Source organism: Coregonus clupeaformis, unplaced genomic scaffold (genome assembly GCF_020615455.1).
Source record: "Coregonus clupeaformis isolate EN_2021a unplaced genomic scaffold, ASM2061545v1 scaf0225, whole genome shotgun sequence".
In the NCBI taxonomy this organism is placed as follows: Eukaryota; Metazoa; Chordata; class Actinopteri; order Salmoniformes; family Salmonidae; genus Coregonus; species Coregonus clupeaformis.
This window is the reverse complement of record NW_025533680.1, coordinates 336,777-358,216: the sequence shown is the minus strand read 5'-3', so window position 1 is coordinate 358,216 and position 21,440 is coordinate 336,777. Positions and strand designations below refer to the sequence as shown.

The 21,440-nt window shown below is 41.7% G+C and overlaps 1 protein-coding gene across 1 annotated transcript; it reads right to left on the bottom strand.

Moving 5' to 3' along the window:
• Positions 1–641: 641 nt before the first annotated feature.
• Positions 642–21,364, bottom strand: LOC121555846 (NLR family CARD domain-containing protein 3-like; the record flags this gene model as incomplete). The annotated part of the gene is made up of 5 exons (XM_045214256.1): positions 642–1,463; positions 11,609–11,732; positions 14,549–14,722; positions 18,893–20,648; positions 21,145–21,364. Coding segments are annotated over 5 exons (2,808 nt in total), but the record flags the coding sequence as incomplete, so codon positions are not given.
• Between the last annotated feature and the right edge of the window lie 76 nt (positions 21,365–21,440).

Genomic DNA, 21,440 nt, shown 5'->3' with positions numbered 1-21,440 from the left:
AGGGGTGAGTAATGAAGGTTGCCAGGTGTGTGTAATGTTGAGGAGCAGGTGTGAGTATTGAAGGTTGCCAGGTAGTTGTAATGTTGAGGAGCAGGTGTGAGTATTGAAAGTTGCCAGGTAGGTGTAATGTTGAGGAGCAGGTGTGAGTAATGCAGGTTGCCAGGTAGGTGTAATGTTGAGGAGCAGGTGTAATGTTGATGAGCAGGTGTGAGTAATGAAGGTTGCCAGGTGTGTTTAATTTTGAGGAGCAGGTGTGAGTAATGAAGGTTGCCAGGTGTGTCTAATGTTGATGAGCAGGTGTGAATAATGAAGGTTGCCAGGTGTGTGTAATGTTGAGGAGCAGGTGTGAGTAATGAAGGTTTCCAGATGTGTGTAATGTTGAGGAGCAGGTGTGAGTAATGAAGGTTGCCAGGTGTGTGTAATGTTGAGGCACAGGTGTGAGTAATGAAGGTTGCCAGGTGTGTGTAATGTTGAGGAGCAGGTGTGAGTAATGAAGGTTTCCAGATGTGTGTAATGTTGAGGAGCAGGTGTGAGTAATGAAGGTTGCCAGGTGTGTTTAATTTTGAGGAGCAGGTGTGAGTAATGAAGGTTGCCAGGTGGTTCTAATGTTGAGGAGCAGGTGTGAGTATTGAAGGTTGCCAGGTGTGTGTAATGTTGAGGATTAGGTGTGAGTAATGAAGGTTGCCAGGTGTGTCTAATGATGGGTTGCCAGGACTGGCGGTTAGTAGACTGGCGACGTCTAGCGCCAGAGAGGGGGAGAGGGAGTGACATTATATTAATGATTGACTCTAGTTGACAATGTCTGTCAACTTCAATGGTGTGTATTCATGAATATTTACAATCATATGTTTACACACTAGAGAGCTATTCAACATTGTTGCTCCAGTGTGTCTTGCTGAACATGACCATGATTAGAGTGAAACATCATGTTATGTTTGACACAGAGACACTGAGGCGCCATGATACCAAAGATGAAACCCTGGATAGAGGGTCTCAGTGAATGTGGAGTGGAATGTGTACAGGTGGGTCAGTGTGTCAGAGGAGACTCTGTAGAAGGACAGAGTGCCGGATGGCCAGTCCAGATACACTCCTACTCTGTGGGAGCTGGAGGAGGGGATGTCTAAGGTAGTGTGATTATCATTGTGACAGGCAATGTAACTGTTTTCAGAGCAGAGCAGACTCCAGCACTTGTCATTGTATCCAAGCCAACAGTCATTAGCCCCTCCTCTCCTGCTGATTCCTTTATATGTCACTCCTATATCAACCCTGTGCCCACTCCACTCTACCTCCCAGTAACAGCGCCCAGTCAGACCCTCTCTACACAGCACCTGTCCACAGTCCTCAAATCTCTCTGGGTGATCAGGATACGGATGCCATTTCTCTCCCCTATGTGTCACCTTTCTGTTCTCCTCAGACAGAGAGAGGCGTCTGTATAATGTGTTTGGGTCCAGTGTGAGATCACAGGCATCTGATGGATGAAACCAGACACAATATTAGAAATCATCATCATTCACATTAGAATGTTAACTAACTTTTCACTAATTCATTTAATGTAGATGTTTCTAGGTATCAAAAGGAGAAGTTAAGGTAACTTGAGATTTGCTCATGATCATACAGTGGGGAAAAAAAGTATTTAGTCAGCCACCAATTGTGCAAGTTCTCCCACTTAAAAAGATGAGAGAGGCCTGTAATTTTCATCATAGGTAGACGTCAACTATGACAGACAAAATGAGGAAAAAAAATCCAGAAAATCACATTGTAGGATTTTTAATGAATTTATTTGCAAATTATGGTGGAAAATAAGTATTTGGTCAATAACAAAAGTTTCTCAATACTTTGTTATATACCCTTTGTTGGCAATGACACAGGTCAAACGTTTTCTGTAAGTCTTCACAAGGTTTTCACACACTGTTGCTGGTATTTTGGCCCATTCCTCCATGCAGATCTCCTCTAGAGCAGTGATGTTTTGGGGCTGTCGCTGGGCAACACGGACTTTCAACTCCCTCCAAAGATTTTCTATGGGGTTGAGATCTGGAGACTCCAGGACCTTGAAATGCTTCTTACGAAGCCACTCCTTCGTTGCCCGGGCGGTGTGTTTGGGATCATTGTCATGCTGAAAGACCCAGCCACGTTTCATCTTCAATGCCCTTGCTGATGGAAGGAGGTTTTCACTCAAAATCTCACGATACATGGCCCCATTCATTCTTTCCTTTACACGGATCAGTCGTCCTGGTCCCTTTGCAGAAAAACAGCCCCAAAGTATGATGTTTTCACTCCCATGCTTCACAGTAGGTATGGTGTTCTTTGGATGAAACTCAGCATTCTTTGTCCTCCAAACACTGACGAGTTGAGTTTTTACCAAAAAGTTATATTTTGGTTTCATCTGACCATATGACATTCTCCCAATCCTCTTCTGGATGCACTCTAGCAAACTTCAGACGGGCCTGGACATGTACTGGCTTAAGCAGGGGGACACGTCTAGCACTGCAGGATTTGAGTCCATGGCGGCGTAGTGTGTTACTGATGGTAGGCTTTGTTACTTTGGTCCCAGCTCTCTGCAGGTCATTCACTAGGTCCCCCCGTGTGGTTCTGGGATTTTTGCTCACCGTTCTTGTGATCATTTTGACCCCACGGGGTGAGATCTTGCGTGGAGCCTCAGATCGAGGGAGATTATCAGTGGTCTTGTATGTCTTCCATTTCCTAATAATTGCTCCCACAGTTGATTTCTTCAAACCAAGCTGCTTACCTATTGCAGATTCAGTCATTCCAGCCTGGTGCAGGTCTACAATTTTGTTTATGGTGTCCTTTGACAGCTCTTTGGTCTTGGCCATAGTGGAGTTTGGAGTGTGACTGTTTGAGGTTGTGGACAGGTGTCTTTTATACTGATAACAAGTTCAAACAGGTGCCATTAATACAGGTAACCAGTGGAGGACAGAGGAGCCTCTTAAAGAAGAAGTTACAGGTCTGTGAGAGCCAGAAATCTTGCTTGTTTGTAGGTGACCAAATACTTATTTTCCACCATAATTTGCAAATAAATTCATTAAAAATCCTACAATGTGATTTTCTGGATTTTCTTTTCTCAATTTGTCTGTCATAGTTGACGTGTACCTATGATGAAAATTACAGGCCTCTCTCATCTTTTTAAGTGGGAGAACTTGCACAATTGGTGGCTGACTAAATACTTTTTTTCCCCACTGTATGTTATACTGTAGGGTAATATAAAACACACTTATTCCCATTAAATACACACACACACACATCCTGAACACACACACACACACACACTGGACACACACCGGTATGCATGCATGATCACAAACACACATTTCTAAAGTAACACGAACACACCACACACACACACATACACACACACACACACATTGTCAAAGCAACTCTTTGTAAACATTGGTGTCCCTGATTTATGCTTCTGTAGAACTACAGCTGATATTTAATATGACCAAGTAAGTAATGATGGTGGTCTTTGACTTTGACTTCACTTGAATTAAGACTTATTCTTAGTCATATTCTTCACAGCAGTCAACACTCACATTTTCTATGTCCAGGTTTCATTCTGTTCTCTCCACCATGTTCCACACTGTAGCGGTAAGCAGAAAAACAGACAGTCATTGAGGGATACACCTGAACTCACACACACACACACACACACACACACACACACACACAGTCTTTATATAACTTAGTCCAAGTGGTGGTCAGAATGTTGGTCTTAACTAGCCTGATAACTCCAACATGTCTGATATGAACATTGACATAAACCCTCTACATACTTGAGTTTCTCCAGTCTGCAGTGTGGATCCTCCAGTCCAGCAGAGAACAGTCTGACTCCTAAATGTCCTGGGTGATTGTAGCTCAGGTCCAGCTCTCTCAGGTGTGAGGGGTTTGACCACAGAGCTAAGACCAGAGAAGCACAGCCTTCCTCTGTGACTAGACAGCGTGACAGCCTGCAATGAGTAAAATCATATTAAAATCACACTGCTATTCTTTTGTGGTGAAAATCGTGGCAGTATATTTTTTTCTAAATTATCAGATACATCAGTGTCCTGAAACCTGCCATATCTATTCATAAATGAATGTATCATTATTAGAAATGACAAATTATCAAAGTATTGCTTGTAGAGAGAAATATGCATATTACAAATATTTGAGTAGACTGACCACCAGTTTAAAAGCAGTATCAGTCAAAAAGACAGACAGTAGTTCTTGATTGTATTGAGTATACAGTCCACACCATATCTAGTTTGACAGTGAAGCTAACATTTTAAATGTGGCTCTGTACTCCAGCATTTTGGATTTGAGATAAAATGTTTCATATGAGGTGACAGAATATATTGTCACCTTTTATTTGAGGGTATTTTCATACATATCCGTTTCACAGTTTAGAAATGAAAGCACTTTATGTATCTAGTCCCCCCATTTGAAGAAGTCATAAGTATTCTAACAAATGTACTTATAGCGTATTAAAGTAGTCAAAGTTGAGTATTTGGTTGTAACTCGTTGGTTGCATTTGCAGTTTGTTTTGGTTGTGTTTTGGGTTATGTTTTGCCCGATAGTAACTGAATGGTCGATGATAACGGGAGTAATTTTCTGTCTAAGTGAGTAGATAATATGGATGATTTTCTAGTACATATGTTGTAGAATGAAACGCCTATATGCCTTAAATGCTTATGGAGTAAGAACCAATTAAAGGGTTAAATCAGAGCAGAGACATTTCTTTAGTGCATCTGATAACTCCCTGCAGCTGGTCTGTGTATGGCAATGACATGTGATGGAGATAAAACTTCTCGTTGTAGCTGTGTGGAGATTGGAGTAACAATGGAACTAGTGTTGTCACTTGTTTGTGCTTATGACCTGATGCACATAGTCACATGTACATAGTCACAAGGAAAAACCATAGGTCCAGCAGGAGGGCTTAAATATATGTGGTTTAGAATGGGTTACTGACGACATGTTTAAACCATGTTTAAGTATGAATTGATATGTTTTATAATGTGTTATGAAATGATAAGGGTAAAACAGAATGAACATGATTGATACTTTGTCCTCCAGATGTCTGGATAGTGAATATAGTCAATACAGAGTGTGATTGATACTTTGTCCTCCAGATGTCTGGATAGTGAATATAGTCAATACAGAGTGTGATTGTTCTTTAACGTACGTACTGTATGTGTAGAATTATTTGAGTCACGCCACCAATATAATGAGACAAGTGACAGAGGCCCCATTTAGAGAAGCGCACGTAGCCCTCGTGAGTAAAACAACATGTGACTCCGAAGGATGTTAATCATGTACATATAATGGAGTAACTACGTATGTTGGATAAGCATGACTGCATTGTGTCTGTATAAAAGGAGAGCTCTGAGTCAGGGCAGGGAGTGGTTCCATGGAGCAGCTCCGCTTTGTTATGTGATAATAAAGTCAACTTTTGGATTTACAAGCTCCAGTTTCTTGAGAGATATTTTTGAGTTAACTACTTTTGAGTCAAATATTTCTACCACATACTGTGGGGAAAAAAAGTATTTAGTGAGCCACCAATTGTGCAAGTTCTCCCACTTAAAAAGATGAGAGAGACCTGTAATTTTCATCATAGGTACACGTCAACTATGACAGACAAAATGAGAAAAAACTATCCGGAAAATCACATTGTAGGATTTTTAATGAATTTATTTGCAAATTATGGTGGAAAATAAGTATTTGATCAATAACAAAAGTTTCTCAATACTTTGTTATATACACTTTGTTGGCAATGACACAGGTCAAACGTTTTCTGTAAGTCTTCACAAGGTTTTCACACACTGTTGCTGGTATTTTGGCCAATTCCTCCATGCAGATCTCCTCTAGAGCAGTGATGTTTTGGGGCTGTCGCTGGGCAACACGGACTTTCAACTCCCTCCAAAGATTTTCTATGGGGTTGAGATCTGGAAACTGGCTAGGCCACTCCAGGACCTTGAAATGCTTCTTACGAAGCCACTCCTTCGTTGCACGGGCGGTGTGTTTGGGATCATTGTCATGCTGAAAGACCCAGCCACGTTTCATCTTCAATGCCCTTGCTGATGGAAGGAGGTTTTCACTCAAAATCTCATGATACATGGCCCCACTCATTCTTTCCTTTACACGGATCAGTCGTCCTGGTCCCTTTGCAGAAAAACAGCCCCAAAGCATGATGTTTCCACCCCATGCTTCACAGTAGGTATGGTGTTCTTTGGATGCAACTCAGCATTCTTTGTCCTCCAAACACGACGAGTTGAGTTCTATTTTGGTTTCATCTGACCATATGACATTCTCCCAATCCTCTTCTGGATCATCAAAAATGCACTCTAGCAAACTTCAGACGGGCCTGGACATGTACTGGCTTAAGCAGGGGGACACGTAGGGCACTGCAGGATTTGATTCCCTGGCGGCGTAGTGTGTTACTGATGGTAGGCTTTGTACTTTGGTCCCAGCTCTCTGCAGGTCATTCACTAGGTCCCCCCGTGTGGTTCTGGGATTTTTGCTCACCGTTCTTGTGATCATTTTGACCCCACAGGGTGAGATCTTGCGTGGAGCCCCAGATCGAGGGAGATTATCAGTGGTCTTGTATGTCTTCCATTTCCTAATAATTGCTCCCACAGTTGATTTCTTCAAACCAAGCTGCTTACCTATTGCAGATTCAGTCTTCCCAGCCTGGTGCAGGTCTACAATTTTGTTTCTGGTGTCCTTTGACAGCTCTTTTGTCTTGGCCATAGTGGAGTTTGGAGTGTGACTGTTTGAGGTTGTGGACAGGTGTATTTTATACTGATAACAAGTTCAAACAGGTGCCATTAATACAGGTAATGAGTGGAGGACAGAGGAGCCTCTTAAAGAAGAAGTTACAGGTCTGTGAGAGCCAGAAATCTTGCTTGTTTGTAGGTGACCAAATACTTATTTACCACCATAATTTGCAAATAAATTCATAAAAAATCCTACAATGTGATTTTGTGGATTTTTTTCTCTCAAATGTCTGTCATAGTTGACGTGTACCTATGATGAAAATTACAGGCCTCTCTCATCTTTTTAAGTGGGAGAACTTGCACAATTGTCGGCTGACTAAATACTTTTTTTCCCCACTGTAAATGGCGATCCCGGCAGGACTTGAAAACAGGGACCAGAGACGGTGGACTTCTGCGGCTATGAAACGGCTTGGACGGACCATACAAACAAAGCGGCCGCTTTAAAAAAGGTATGCCAAGTTCTTACTTATATAGTATTAAGTTTGTGTGGTTCGGTCCGGGGCCCGGCTTCAGCTGCAGAATACCAAGTAGGTCTCTCCAAATTTAAGATCCAGAAAATTAGAAACTGGGAGCTTTTGAATTTAAAATGATGGAGGGATAAAAATCCTTGAGGGTTGCAATAAGTAGAAAATAGTTTAAGTAAGAGTAGATCTGCTCGGTCCGAGCGGGTGGATGGTCTGCTTGGGTTGGTGTGGTTCATTCATTTTGGTTGGGTGGGGTGAGTTATCTGTTTCATTTGGGTTGATCATTTGGTCAGTATGAATGCATCCGTTTGAATAATTCGACTTTTTTGTCTGACGCATCTTGTACCCGTCGATGTTACTCGGTTGGCCGTCTGAGCCTTTTGTTCAAATCATTTAATTCATTTGTTCGTCCTGCTGGTCATTCTGTTTAATCCATTGTGATTCAATTGGTTGTGGTCAAGTTGGATGATTCATCTGTTTCATTCAGGTTGCTCATCTGGACAGTCTGACCGATCAATTTGATTCGAATGCTCGATTCGTGCATTTAATCATCGAGGTCACTCGACTGCTCATCTGATGCATCTGTTCGATTCGGTCGATTCATTTGATTAATTTCGCTGATCATTCTGTCTGGGTCATTTCGACACGGGCAGCTGACAATCTGTTTGAACGATCAGAGAATAAATAGATAGAAGCCCTACAGATACCGCTCTAAACGTGTCGAGGAAGTGAATCGTTTGGAGGAATGCTTAGGTAGGCAGAAATCCTGTGTAATATCGCTTTTTCTGTGTCGAGGAAGTGAATCAGAAAAAGGGCCAAATTTACAGGTCGCTTAGGAAAGCGTAGGATAGGTAGAAGACCAGTGAAGGTGTGTCGAGGAAGTGAATCACCTAGAGGGCTATATAGATAGATAAAAATCCTGTATATACTGTTTTTCTTGTGTCGAGGAAGTGAATCAAGATAGGGGTTGTATTTACAGGTAACTTAGACAAGTGCATGAAAGAGTGAGAGTGCAAGTGAGTGTGGAAGTCTCTGTCCTTGATGGAGAAAGGTCTGGACCGTTGCTTAAGTGTAACCTGGTAGAAAGGACGCACCCGGTCTCACACCAAAAGAGGAAGAGTGAATAGTGTGTGGATGCCCATTGAAGTACTAGGGGTAGAAACACACATACAGCTAACTGGTTTAAAGTTAAGAAAAACACGAGCAAGGGAAAGATGCATGAGGTGTTCGACACAAAATAAAAGTGGACATCAGGAGATATTATATTATTATTATATAAGAGATTGTCAAATGCACATTAATAACAAATAAGTTCTGACCAAAAATAATCAAAGAAGCACAAAGAGTTTAACAATAAAAGCGAATACTAATATAAAAGGACGGGAGAAAAAGATCAAAGGGGTTGATGATATGACGTTGACACATTGAATTTCGGTCAAGCTTTTAGGGGATAATTTGTTGGGAAATTTAGGAGTAATATAGGATTATGGTAAAATTAACCATAGTAGAATGTCAAATAATATTGATTGTATGTTGGTAAAAAGCGTTGTGTGAATGCGGTATGGTAAAATGAACTTGCGGCAATAAAGAATCATTAGAAATACGAATGCGGTGGTTGATATGAATAATACATGTGTATGATAATGTCATATAATAAATTATGATATATAATAGAATATCAAGGAGGGGTAAATAGAGCTCGATGTTATCTTAGAGAGTAGTGGAAAAGTCTGTGTTTTATGGACAGGAAGGCCAGTGTCTGGGAAATTACAGTCAATTTTTTGGGGTTCCGCTGGTAAAATGTAGAAGTCATTTGTGTCGATTAAGAATGGTTAAAAACACCACAAAGGGATTATTTGATGTAAGTACCTTAGAAGTATCTAACGTTATGTATTAACTTGCTCACCCAAACGTAGACGTACATCATGGATGGGAAAGTAATTAATATGGGTTCTAATTTGTATCGTTGTTGGATCATGTGATAAGGTTTAATGAATAATCGGACCATAAGTAATGTTGTTATAGATGTAATGTTTTATATAGTTCAAAGCCAATTTAGGGTTTACATCAAAATAAAACTCATTATGGAGCGAATATGATGTAATAAAGGAATTTCATTATGTCGCAAGGGAAACATAATCCGTTTTATTAAGATCGCCAGATCTATTTCCAAATCAATGAATGTGGATTTCACTCGTTGACTGCTAATTTATTCATTTTGAGCACGTGTGAGAACTTTGCAAAGAAACACTTGAAAGATTCTTTTTAAGGCTATTTTCTGGTAATTGTGTCGTTATTATGTACCAGAGGTTAAGACTACAAACCATTGTAGTTGGGCTATTTGTGGGACTTATTGTGCTTTCAAAAGGCATCGGTTCCATGGTACTAACTAAAATCTGTATTTGTGAGTGTAATTCAACTGATGCTTGAACGGATAATACAAAGTGTTTGGTATTACTTCTAGCCTACTTCGAAAGGATATTTACCTAGATCTGATGTATTCTAATTATGTAAGGTTGGTGATAAACTGAACCAAATTTGACGTTTTCCTACAGCAATTTAGGATGGTTAACGGTGTTACGTTAGTTTTTAACCCTACGATGGAGGTCGTTGGAGGGAACGCTGTTTGAGAAGGGGTTTTATTTGGTCTGTTAGTAACAAATGGAAGAGTTTCCATGGTTTTTGTCTGTGGTTGTTCGCCATTGGGATTCGCTGTAGGGAATTTTATGTTACGTTAGGTGTACAAGTATCAATAGTTTCTGTGGAGAAGGAAGTCATAAAGGGTTGAATGTTTGGTGTGAAAGCTAGCTAGTTAGTGGTGCGTACTAGTGACGTGTAGAGTAGTGACGTAACTTGCTGCGACGTGGAAGTCGTTGTTTAACTTTACATTTACGTCATTTGGTGGATGCTCTTGTCCAGAGCGAATTGCAGTTAGTGAGTTCATGCATTATTTTTTTCTTACTGGTCCTCCGTGGGAATCGAACCCACAGACATGGCGTTGCAAGCGCAAGGCTATACCAACTGAGCTACACGAGGTCTTGCTGTGAAAGGGCTGCGGATTTGTATGGTGTTTAGATGGTGAATGTTGTCGATGTGTGTAGAGGGTTCCTGGTTCAAACCCAGGGAGGGAAAGAAAATAAAAACTTTTACAGTGATGAATGACCTGAATAACGAGGTTGAATTGATGGTATTAACAACACCTGGCGGATAGTATAACATATTACATTTACATAATTTAGCAGACGCTCTTATCCAGAGCGATTTACAGTTATTGAGTGCATACATTATTTATTTTTTCATACGTTGCATCGATGTGAATAGATGTTTTGTTTGTTTCGACTATAATTTAAGAATGAGTTGTCAATATGTTAAAGTAACGTTAGATCGAAAGTTAGCGGTAGAGTATGATAGATATAGAGAGGGTTTTCTGTGTTACAATGTAAGTAAGTTAATTGGGCGATGAGACATGTTGAGTTGATGGTGTATTGGATTGTTTAATACGACTGGTATTAAAATAATTATTTAGATTTAGGTGAAGGAAAATATATTATTACGTAGTAGTGGTTTGTGGTTATAATTTCTAATGACATGATTTCGTAAGATGGTGAAAGGAAGTAGTGATAGATGGGCTGTATTTACATATGAAGGACGAATTGCGATAATGTGAAGCATGCTAACCTCTCAAAATTACCAATAACAGAGGGGGTATGATCCTTGTTCCTCTGTAACTTTCTCATTCATCATTATTCACGATTTATTAATGATTATTCATAATCATAGTAGCATCCATATGAATGTAGAAGTGTTCAGAAACATCTTCTATTCTTACTGACAATACAAGTGACTTCAAAATGACAGGACATTATTCACCATTCAGTTTCTATTAGGAAAAACATATTCTAAAACAAAACCAAGACAAACTGCAAATGTATTCAACAAGTTTGTAGAGTCACAAGCTTGATGTAATCACTACAGGCAAGGAATATGGGACCAAATACTAAACATATGACTACTTCAATACAATATCAGTGAATTTGTCCAAATAAATAAGACTTCTTAAAATGGGAGAACTAGATACGTAAAGTGCTTTCATATCTAAACGGTAAAACAGATATGTATGAATACCTTTAAATAAAAGGTGACATTCTGTACTGTTGCCTAATATGAAACATTATATCTGAAATGCAAAATGATGGAGTACAGCGCCAAATTTAAAACTGTAAGCTTCACTGTCCAAACACATATGGTGTGGACTATGTGTGCCTGGTAAACACATGTGGATCTGGTGAACAGTTATCACTTGTTAACCAACTACAGGAATACTGACCTCAGAGTCTCCAGTTTACAGTGGGGATTCCCCAGGACAGCAGAGAGCAGCTTCACTCCTGAATCCTTCAGGTCATTGTAGCTCAGATCCAGCTCTCTCAGGTGTGAGGGGTTTGACCTCAGAGCTGAGCCCAGAGAAGAACAGCCTTTCTCTGTGACTAGACAGCCTGACAGCCTGCAAAGAGTCAAATCATATTAAAATCACACTGCTATTCTTTGGTGGTGAAAATAGTGGCAGTATATTTTTTCAAAATGTTCAGATGTCCTGACACCTGATATATCTATTCATAAATTAATTATTAATTATTAGAAATGACAAATTATCAAAGTATTGCTTGTAGATAGAAAAATGTATATTACACATATTTGAGTAGACTGACCAGACCAGTTTAAAAAGCAGTATCAGTCAAAAGACAGACAGTGAGGTATCGGATTTTTATTGTATTGAGTATACAGTCCACACCATATCTATTTTGACAGTGAAGCTGACATTTTAAATGTGGCTATATACTCCAGTATTTTGGATTTGAGATCAAATGTTTCATATGAGGTGACAGTATATAATGTCACCGTTTAGAAATGAAAGCACTTTATGTATCTAGTCAAAAAGTATTTTGACAAATTTACATACATTGTATTAAAGTAGTCAAAAGTTGAGTATTTGGTCCGAAAGTCCTTGAACGCAATGACTACATCAAGCTTGTGACTCAAACTCGTTGGTTTCATTTGCAGTTTGTTTTGGATGTGTTTTGGGTTATGTTTTGCCCAATATTAAAATGGTGGATGATGACTGGAGTAATTTTCTGTATGGGTGGTCCTGGGGATCGAACCCACTATCCTGGCGTTACAAGCGCCATGCTCTACCAATTGAGCTACAGAGGACCACCCTGAGCTACAGAGGACCACCCATACGTAAAAATGTATGCACGCATGACTGTAAGTTGCTTTGGATAAAAGCGTCTGCTAAATGGCATATTATTATTATTTAAAGGTATTCATACATATGTATTTTACCGATTAGAAATGAAAGCACTTCATGTACAGTGGGGAAAAAAAGTATTTAGTCAGCCACCAATTGTGCAAGTTCTCCCACTTAAAAAGATGAGAGAGGCCTGTAATTTTCATCATAGGTACACGTCAACTATGACAGACAAAATGAGAAAATAAAATCCAGAAAATCACATTGTAGGATTTTTTATGAATTGATTTGCAAATTATGGTGGAAAATAAGTATTTGGTCAATAACAAAAGTTTCTCAATACTTTGTTATATACACTTTGTTGGCAATGACACAGGTCAAACGTTTTCTGTAAGTCTTCACAAGGTTTTCACACACTGTTGCTGGTATTTTGGCCCATTGCTCCATGCAGATCTCCTCTAGAGCAGTGATGTTTTGGGGCTGTCGCTGGGCAACACGGACTTTCAACTCCCTCCAAAGATTTTCTATGGGGTTGAGATCTGGAGACTGCCTAGGCCACTCCAGGACCTTGAAATGCTTCTTACGAAGCCACTCCTTCATTGTGTTTTGGATCATTGTCATGCTGAAAGACCCAGCCACGTTTCATCTTCAATGCCCTTGCTGATGGAAGGAGGTTTTCTCTCAAAATCTCACGATACATGGCCCCATTCATTCTTTCCTTTACACGGATCAGTCGTCCTGGTCCCTTTGCAGAAAAACGGCCCCAAAGCATGATGTTTCCACCCCCATGCTTCACAGTAGGTATGGTGTTCTTTGGATGCAACTCAGCATTCTTTGTCCTCCAAACACGACGAGTTGAGTGTTTACCAAAAAGTTCTATTTTGGTTTCATCTGACCATATGACATTCTCCCAATCCTCTTCTGGATCATCCAAATGCACTCTAGCAAACTTCAGACGGGCCTGGACATGCACTGGCTTAAGCAGGGGGACACGTCTGGCACTGCAGGATTTGAGTCCCTGGCGGCGTAGTGTGTTACTGATGGTAGGCTTTGTTACTTTGGTCCCAGCTCTCTGCAGGTCATTCACTAGGTCCCGCCGTGTGGTTCTGAGATTTTTGCTCACCGTTCTTGTGATCATTTTGACCCCACGGGGTGAGATCTTGCGTGGAGCCCCAGATCGAGGGAGATTATCAGTGGTCTTGTATGTCTTCCATTTCCTAATAATTGCTCCCACAGTTGATTTCTTCAAACCAAGCTGCTTACCTATTGCAGATTCAGTCTTCCCAGCCTGGTGCAGGTCTACAATTTTGTTTCTGGTGTCCTTTGACAGCTCTTTGGTCTTGGCCATAGTGGAGTTTGGAGTGTGACTGTTTGGGGTTGTGGACAGGTGGCTTTTATACTGATAACAAGTTCAAACAGGTGCCATTAATACAGGTAACGAGTGGAAAACAGAGGAGCCTCTTAAAGAAGAAGTTACAGGTCTGTGAGAGCCAGAAATCTTGCTTGTTTGTAGGTGACCAAATACTTATTTTCCACCATAATTTGCAAATAAATTCTTAAAAAAGTCTATAATGTGATTTTCTGGATTTTTTTCCCTCAATTTGTCTGTCATAGTTAACGTGTACCTATGATGAAAATTACAGGCCTCTCTCATCTTTTTAAGTGGGAGAACTTGCACAATTGGTGGCTGACTAAATACTTTTTTTCCCCACTGTATGTAGTTCTCCCATTTGAAAAAGTCGTAATTACTTAGTCAAAAGTTTAGTGTTTGGTCCAATATTCTTTGCTTGCAGTGAATACATCAAGCTTGTGATTCTACAAACTTGTTGAATGCATTTGCAGTATGTCTTGGCTTTGTTTTAGATTATGTTTTTCCAATAAAGGTGACATTCTGTACTGTTGCCTAATATGAAACATTCAATCTCAAATCCAAAATGCTGTAGCATAGCACCACATTTAAAACTGTAAGCTTCAATGTCCAAACACATATGGTGTGGACTATGTGTGCCTGGTAAACACATGTGGATCTGGTGAACAGTTATTACTTGTTGACCAACTACAGGAATACTGACCTCAGAGTCTCCAGTTTACAGTGGGGATTCCCCAGTCCAGCAGAGAGCAGCTTTACTCCTGAATCCTTCAGGTCATTGTTACTCAGGTCCAGCTCTCTCAGGTGTGAGGGGTTTGACTTCAGAGCTGAGACCAGAGAAGCACAGCCTTTCTCTGTGACTAGACAGCCTGACAGCCTGACAGAGAGATCATTATGATTTCACAAACACACTGTTAATTTAACCAGTAGTGTAGAAGGACAATGGCATATGCATTTGGTTAATTATCTCAAACAACATATACAGTGAATGGATCCCCTGCTGATTTTGTACGTTTGCCCACTGACAAAGACATGATCAGTCTATAATTTTAATGTTAGGTTTATTTGAACAGTGAGAGACAGAATAACAACAAAAAAATCCAGAAAAACGCATGTCAAAAATGTTATAAATTGATTTGCATTTTAATGAGGGAAATAAGTATTTGACCCCTCTGCAAAACATGACTTAGTACTTGGTGGCAAAACCCTTGTTGGCAATCACAGAGGTCAGACGTTTCTTGGAGTTGGCCACCAGGTTTGCACACATCTCAGGAGGGATTTTGTTCCACTCCTCTTTGCAGATCTTCTCCAAGTCATTAAGGTTTCGAGGCTGACGTTTGGCAACTCGAACCTTCAGCTCCCTCCACAGATTTTCTATGGGATTAAGGTCTGGAGACTGGCTAGGCCACTCCAGGACCTTAATGTGCTTCTTCTTGAGCCACTCCTTTGTTGCCTTGGCCATGTGTTTTGGGTCATTGTCATGCTGGAATACCCATCCACAACCCATTTTCAATGCCCTGGCTGAGGGAAGGAGGTTCTCACCCAAGATTTGAATGTACATGGCCCCGTCCATCGTTCCTTAGATGCGGTGAAGTTGTCCTGTCCCCTTAGCAGAAAAACACCCCCAAAGCATAATGTTTCCACCTCCATGTTTGACGGTGGGGATGGTGTTCTTGGGGTCATAGGCAGCATTCCTCCTCCTCCAAACACGGCGATTTGAGTTGATGCCAAAGAGCTCGATTTTGGTCTCATCTGACCACAACACTTTCACCCAGTTCTCCTCTGAATCATTCAGATGTTCATTGGCAAACTTCAGACGGCCCTGTATATGTGCTTTCTTGAGCAGGGGGAGCTTGCGGGCGCTGCAGGATTTCAGTCCTTCACGGCGTAGTGTGTTACCAATTGTTTTCTTGGTAACTATGGTCCCAGCTGCCTTGAGATCATTGACAAGATCCTCCCCCGTGTAGTTCTGGGTTGATTCCTCACCGTTCTCATGATCATTGCAACTCCACGAGGTGAGATCTTGCATGGAGCCCCAGGCCGAGGGAGATTGACAGTTCTTTTGTGTTTCTTCCATTTGCAAATAATCGCACCAACTGTTGTCACCTTCTCACCAAGCTGCTTGGCGATGGTCTTGTAGCCCATTCCAGCCTTGTAGGTCTACAATCTTGTCCCTGACAACCTTGGAGAGCTCTTTGGTCTTGGCCATGGTGGAGAGTTTGGAATCTGATTGATTGAATGCTTCTGTGGACAGGTGTCTTTTATACAGGTAACAAGCTGAAATTAGGAGCACTCCCTTTAAGAGTGTGCTCCTAATCTCAGCTCGTTACCTGTATAAAGACACCTGGGAGCCAGAAATCTTTCTGATTGATTTATGTCTGATCGTCGTCGGGTGAGGTTGTGTCTCTCTCTGGAGGGAGGTAAGCTTGGTTTATATGGCTTATATGGTGTCAAGTAAAGCTTAAACCATGTATTGAGACGTAGTTAGGTATTGTAGGTAGTTATCGTAGGTTATTGTAGTTATCGTAGGTTATTGTAGGTAATTATTGTAGGTAAGTATTGTATTCGGCTGAGCCCGGTGAAGCACGAGGCTAGCTAACCCACCACCTGGACTAGCTAGAGGGTAGCTACTGGTAACTATTAGCAACTTTGGATAGTTGTTTCATGCTTGAGAGTACCTGTAATTATGCCAGCTAGCTGCCTACCATTCAGCTGTTTTTCTAACATCATTGTCTGAAACATTGGCGTTAGGTATTTAGTAGCTACTGTCTGAATCCTCCCCCCTCCCTCTCTGTGGATGATTTCGTCAACCATTTTGAAAAGAAGATTGACGACATCTGATCATCGTTCGTTAAGTCAAATGATATCACTGGTCCTGCTCACACTGCCCTACCCTATGCTTTGACTTCTTTCTCCCCTCTCTCTCCAGATGAAATCTTGCGACTTGTGACGGCCGGCCGCCCAACAACCTGCCCGCTTGACCCTATCCACTCCACTCTTCTCCAGACCATTTCTGGAGACCTTCTCCCTTACCTCACCTCGCTCATCAACTCATCATTGACCGCTGGCTATGTCCCTTCCGTCTTCAAGAGAGCGAGAGTTGCACCCCTTCTCAAAAAACCTACACTCGATCCCTCCGATGTCAACAACTACAGACCAGTATCCCTTCTTTCATTTCTCTCCAAAACTCTTGAGCGTGCCGTCTTTAGCCAACTCTCTTGCTATCTCTCTCAGAATGACCTTCTTGATCCAAACCAGTCAGGTTTCAAGACTGGTCATTCAACTGAGACTGCTCTTCTCTGTGTCACGGAGGCTCTCCGCACTGCTAAAGCTAACTCTCTCTCCTCTGCTCTCATCCTTCTAGACCTATCTGCTGCCTTTGATACTGTGAACCATCAGATCCTCCTCTCCACCCTCTCCGAGTTGGGCATCTCAGGCGCGGCTCACTCTTGGATTGCGTCCTACCTGACAGGTCGCTCCTACTAGGTGGCGTGGCGAGAATCTGTCTCCGCACCACGTGCTCTCACCACTGGTGTCCCCCAGGGCTCAGTTCTAGGCCCTCTCCTATTCTCGCTATACACCAAGTCACTTGGCTCTGTCATATCCTCACATGGCCTCTCCTATCATTGCTACGCAGACGACACACAATTCATCTTCTTCTTTCCCCCTTCTGATAACCAGGTGGTGAATCGCATCTCTGCATGACTGGCAGACATATCAGTGTGGATGACGGATCACCACCTCAAGCTGAACCTCGGCAAGACGGAGCTGCTCTTCCTCCCGGGGAAGGACTGCCCGTTCCATGATCTTGCCATCACCGTTGACAACTCCGTTGTGTCCTCCTCCCAGAGTGCAAAGAGCCTTGGCGTGACCCTGGACAACACCCTGTCGTTCTCCGCTAACATCAAGGCGGTGACCCGATCCTGTAGGTTCATGCTCTACAACATTCGCAGAGTACGACCCTACCTTACACAGGAAGCGGCGCAGGTCCTAATCCAGGCACTTGTCATCTCCCGTCTGGATTACTCCAACTCATTTTTGGCTGGGCTCCTTGCCTGTGCCATTAAACCCCTACAACTCATCCAGAACGCCGCAGCCCGTCTGGTGTTCTACCTTCCCAAGTTCTCTCACATCACCCCGCTCCTCCGCACACTCCACTGGCTTCCAGTTGAAGCTCGCATCTGCTACAAGACCATGGTGCTTGCCTACCGAGCTGTGAGGGGAACGGCACCTCCGTACCTTCAGGCTCTGATCAGTCCCTACACCCAAACGAGGGCATTGCGTTCATCCACCTCTGGCCTGCTGGCCCCCCCTACCTCTGCGGAAGCACAGTTTCTGCTCAGCCCAGTCAAAACTGTTCGCTGCTCTGGCACCCCAATGGTGGAACAAGCTCCCTCACGACGCCAGGACAGCGGAGTCACTCACCACCTTCCGGAGACACTTGAAACCCCACCTCTTTAAGGAATACCTGGGATAGGATAAAGTAATCCTTCTACCCCCCCTTACCCCACCCCCCAAAAAAATTACAAAATAAAATAATATAAAAAATGTGTAAAGTGGTTGTTCCACTGGCTATCATAAGGTGAATGCACCAATTTGTAAGTCGCTCTGGATAAGAGCGTCTGCTAAATGACGAAAATGTAAATGTAAAATGTAAATGTGAGAGAGGGTCAAATACTTATTTCCCTCATTAAAATGCAAATCAATTTATAACATTTTTGACATGCGTTTTCTGGATTTTTTTGTTGTTATTCTGTCTCTAACTGTTCAAATAAACCTACCTTTAAAATTATAGACTGATCATTTCTTTGTCAGTGGGCAAACTTACAAAATCAGCAGGGGATCAAATATTTTTTTCCCTCACTGTATATTCATCTTCCGTCTCCTAGAATTGTATGGTCATAATATTATACTAATGTGGAAATCAATGCATTTATTCAATATGTGTTTCAATATAATATAATATAAATATTATAATACATATTTTACTCTAAACATAATATTTATTCCTGATGATTAGTTCTTATATGTCATTTGATGTACTCACAGAGCAGCTCTGGAGGCTTTGACCACTGGCAGCATCCTCAGAAGACCTTCCTCTGATCTGGAGTATTTCTTCAGGTCAAACACATCCAGCTCCTTTTCTGAAGTCAGCAACACAAAGACCAGAGCTGACCACTGTGCAGGTGACAGTTCTTCTTCTGAGAGACTTCCTGATCTCAGGTAGCTTTGGATCTCCTCCACTAGAGAATGGTCATTCAGTTCATTCAGACAGTGGAACAGATTGATACATCTCTCTGGAGAGGGATTGTCTCTGATCTTCTCCTTGATGTAATTCACTGTTTCTTTATGGCTCTGTGAGATGCTTCTTGTTGTTGTCAGTAGACCCCGTAAGTACTTATGATTGGACTCCATTGAGAGGCCCAGAAGGAAGCGGAGGAACAGGTCCAGGTTTCCCGTCTCACTTTGTAAGGCTTTATCCACAGCACTCTTGTAGAAGGTAACTTCAGTAACTTGAGGTTCGGCCATTAGATTCTCATTGTTGTTGATGAATGAGAGGAACACATATACAGCAGCCAGAAACTCCTGAATGCTCAGATGCACGAAGCAGTACACCTTGTCCTGGTACAGCCCACATTCCTCTTTAAAGAGCTGTGTGCACAATCCTGAGTACACTGAGGCTTCATTGACATCAATGCCAGCCTCTTTCAGGTCTTCTTCATAGAAAATCAGATTGCCCTTCATAAGCTGTTGAAAGGCCAGTTTTCCCAGTGACAGAATGCTCTCTTTATTCCAGTGTGGACCTGTCTCTTCATTCCCAAGATACTTTTCATTCTTCTGTTTGGTATGAAACACCACAAGGTGTGAGTACATCTCAGTCAGAGTCTTGTGCATCTCTTCTCTGTTATGTTTCAGCATGTGTTCAAGGACTATTGCAGAAATCCAACAGAAGACTGGAATGTGGCACATGATGTGGAGGATCCTTGATGTCTTTATGTGTGAGATGATTCTGTTGGCCAGGTCCTCATCACTGAATCTCTTCCTGAAATACTCCTCCTTCTGTGGGTCATTGAACCCTCGTACCTCTGTCACCTGGTCAACACACCCTGAAGGGATCTTATTGGCTGCTGCAGGTCGGGTAGTTATCCAGATGAGAGCAGAGGGAAGCAGATTTCCCTTGATGAGATTTGTCAGCTGAACATCCACTGAGGTTGACTCTGTGACGTCACAACAGATCTTGTTCTTCTGGAAGTCTAGGGGCAGTCGGCACTCATCCAGACCATCAAAGATGAACAGAACTTTGTACTTGTCGTAGTTGGAGATTCTCGATTCTTTGGTTTCCATTGAGAAGTGATTGAGAAGTTCAATCAAAGTGAGTTTTTCACCTTTCATCAAATTCAGCTCCCGGAAAGGGAATGAAATTACAAATTGGACATCCTGATTTGCTTTTCCTTCAGCCCAGTCCAGAATGAACTTCTGCACAGAGACTGTTTTTCCAATGCCAGCGACTCCCTTTGTGAGCACAGATCTGATAAGTTTGTCTTGTCCAGTTAAGGGTTTGAAGATGTTGTTACATTTGATTGCAGTCTCTGGTCTTGCTTGTTTCCTGGTTATTGTCTCAATCTGTCTCAGCTCATGTTCATTATTGACCTCTCCTGTTCCACCCTCTGTGATGTAGAGCTCTGTGTAGATCTTATTGAGAAGTGTTGGGTTTCCTTGTTTAGCGTTCCCTTCAAATACACATTGAAACTTCTTCTTTAGATTAGATTTGAGTTCACGTTGAAGAATCACAGCAAGCTCATCTGAATCTAGAAATAACACAGAGTATATTAATATTACATCTGTTTTAATGCCTACAGTATTGTAAGAATGTTATATAAAGTTTAAATTATAATCCTTTTTTCGCTTAACTGACTGTATAAATGTTTTCATAATGCATTACAGACTGGTGTGACTGATTATATTATTATTGGTATTATCTCTCTCTCTCTCTCTCTCTCTCTCTCTCTCTCTCTCTCTCTCTCTCTCTCTCTCTCTCTCTCTCTCTCTCTCTCTCTCTCTCTCTCTCTCTCTCTCTCTCTCTCTCTCTCTCTCTCTCTCGCTCTCGCTCTCGCTCTCGCTCTCTCTCTCTCTCAATTAATCAACACAACACATCCCTGCTGCTACTTGATGAGGTCACTAGGTGTTGTGTTAAGGATGCTACAATATCATTTAGTTACACAGCTACTTTAGCTGTACTTTAGCTACAGCTTTTAAATGTTCTAAAACAGCATTCAACATGAGGCAGACAGCTCTTACTTTTCTCCAGTGTGTCAGCAAGCTCCTTCTGGTTCATTTTCCTCAGGACGTGCAGTGTGATCTTCAGAGCCCCCTCTCTGGCACTGCTCTCCTGCTTCTCATCTTCAGCATCCACCACTTCCTTATCCTGCTTCTGACTCTCAAAGCCTTCTGGGAGTTCTGGACTAAGAATCCTCTTGAACATCTTCAGCTCGTTCTTCACAAATGTCATAATATTCTCTTCAAGCAACTGAAATAAATCAAGTAAATAAGTTAAGCAAGATACTAAATGCTTTCTCATTAACAAATGAATGAAT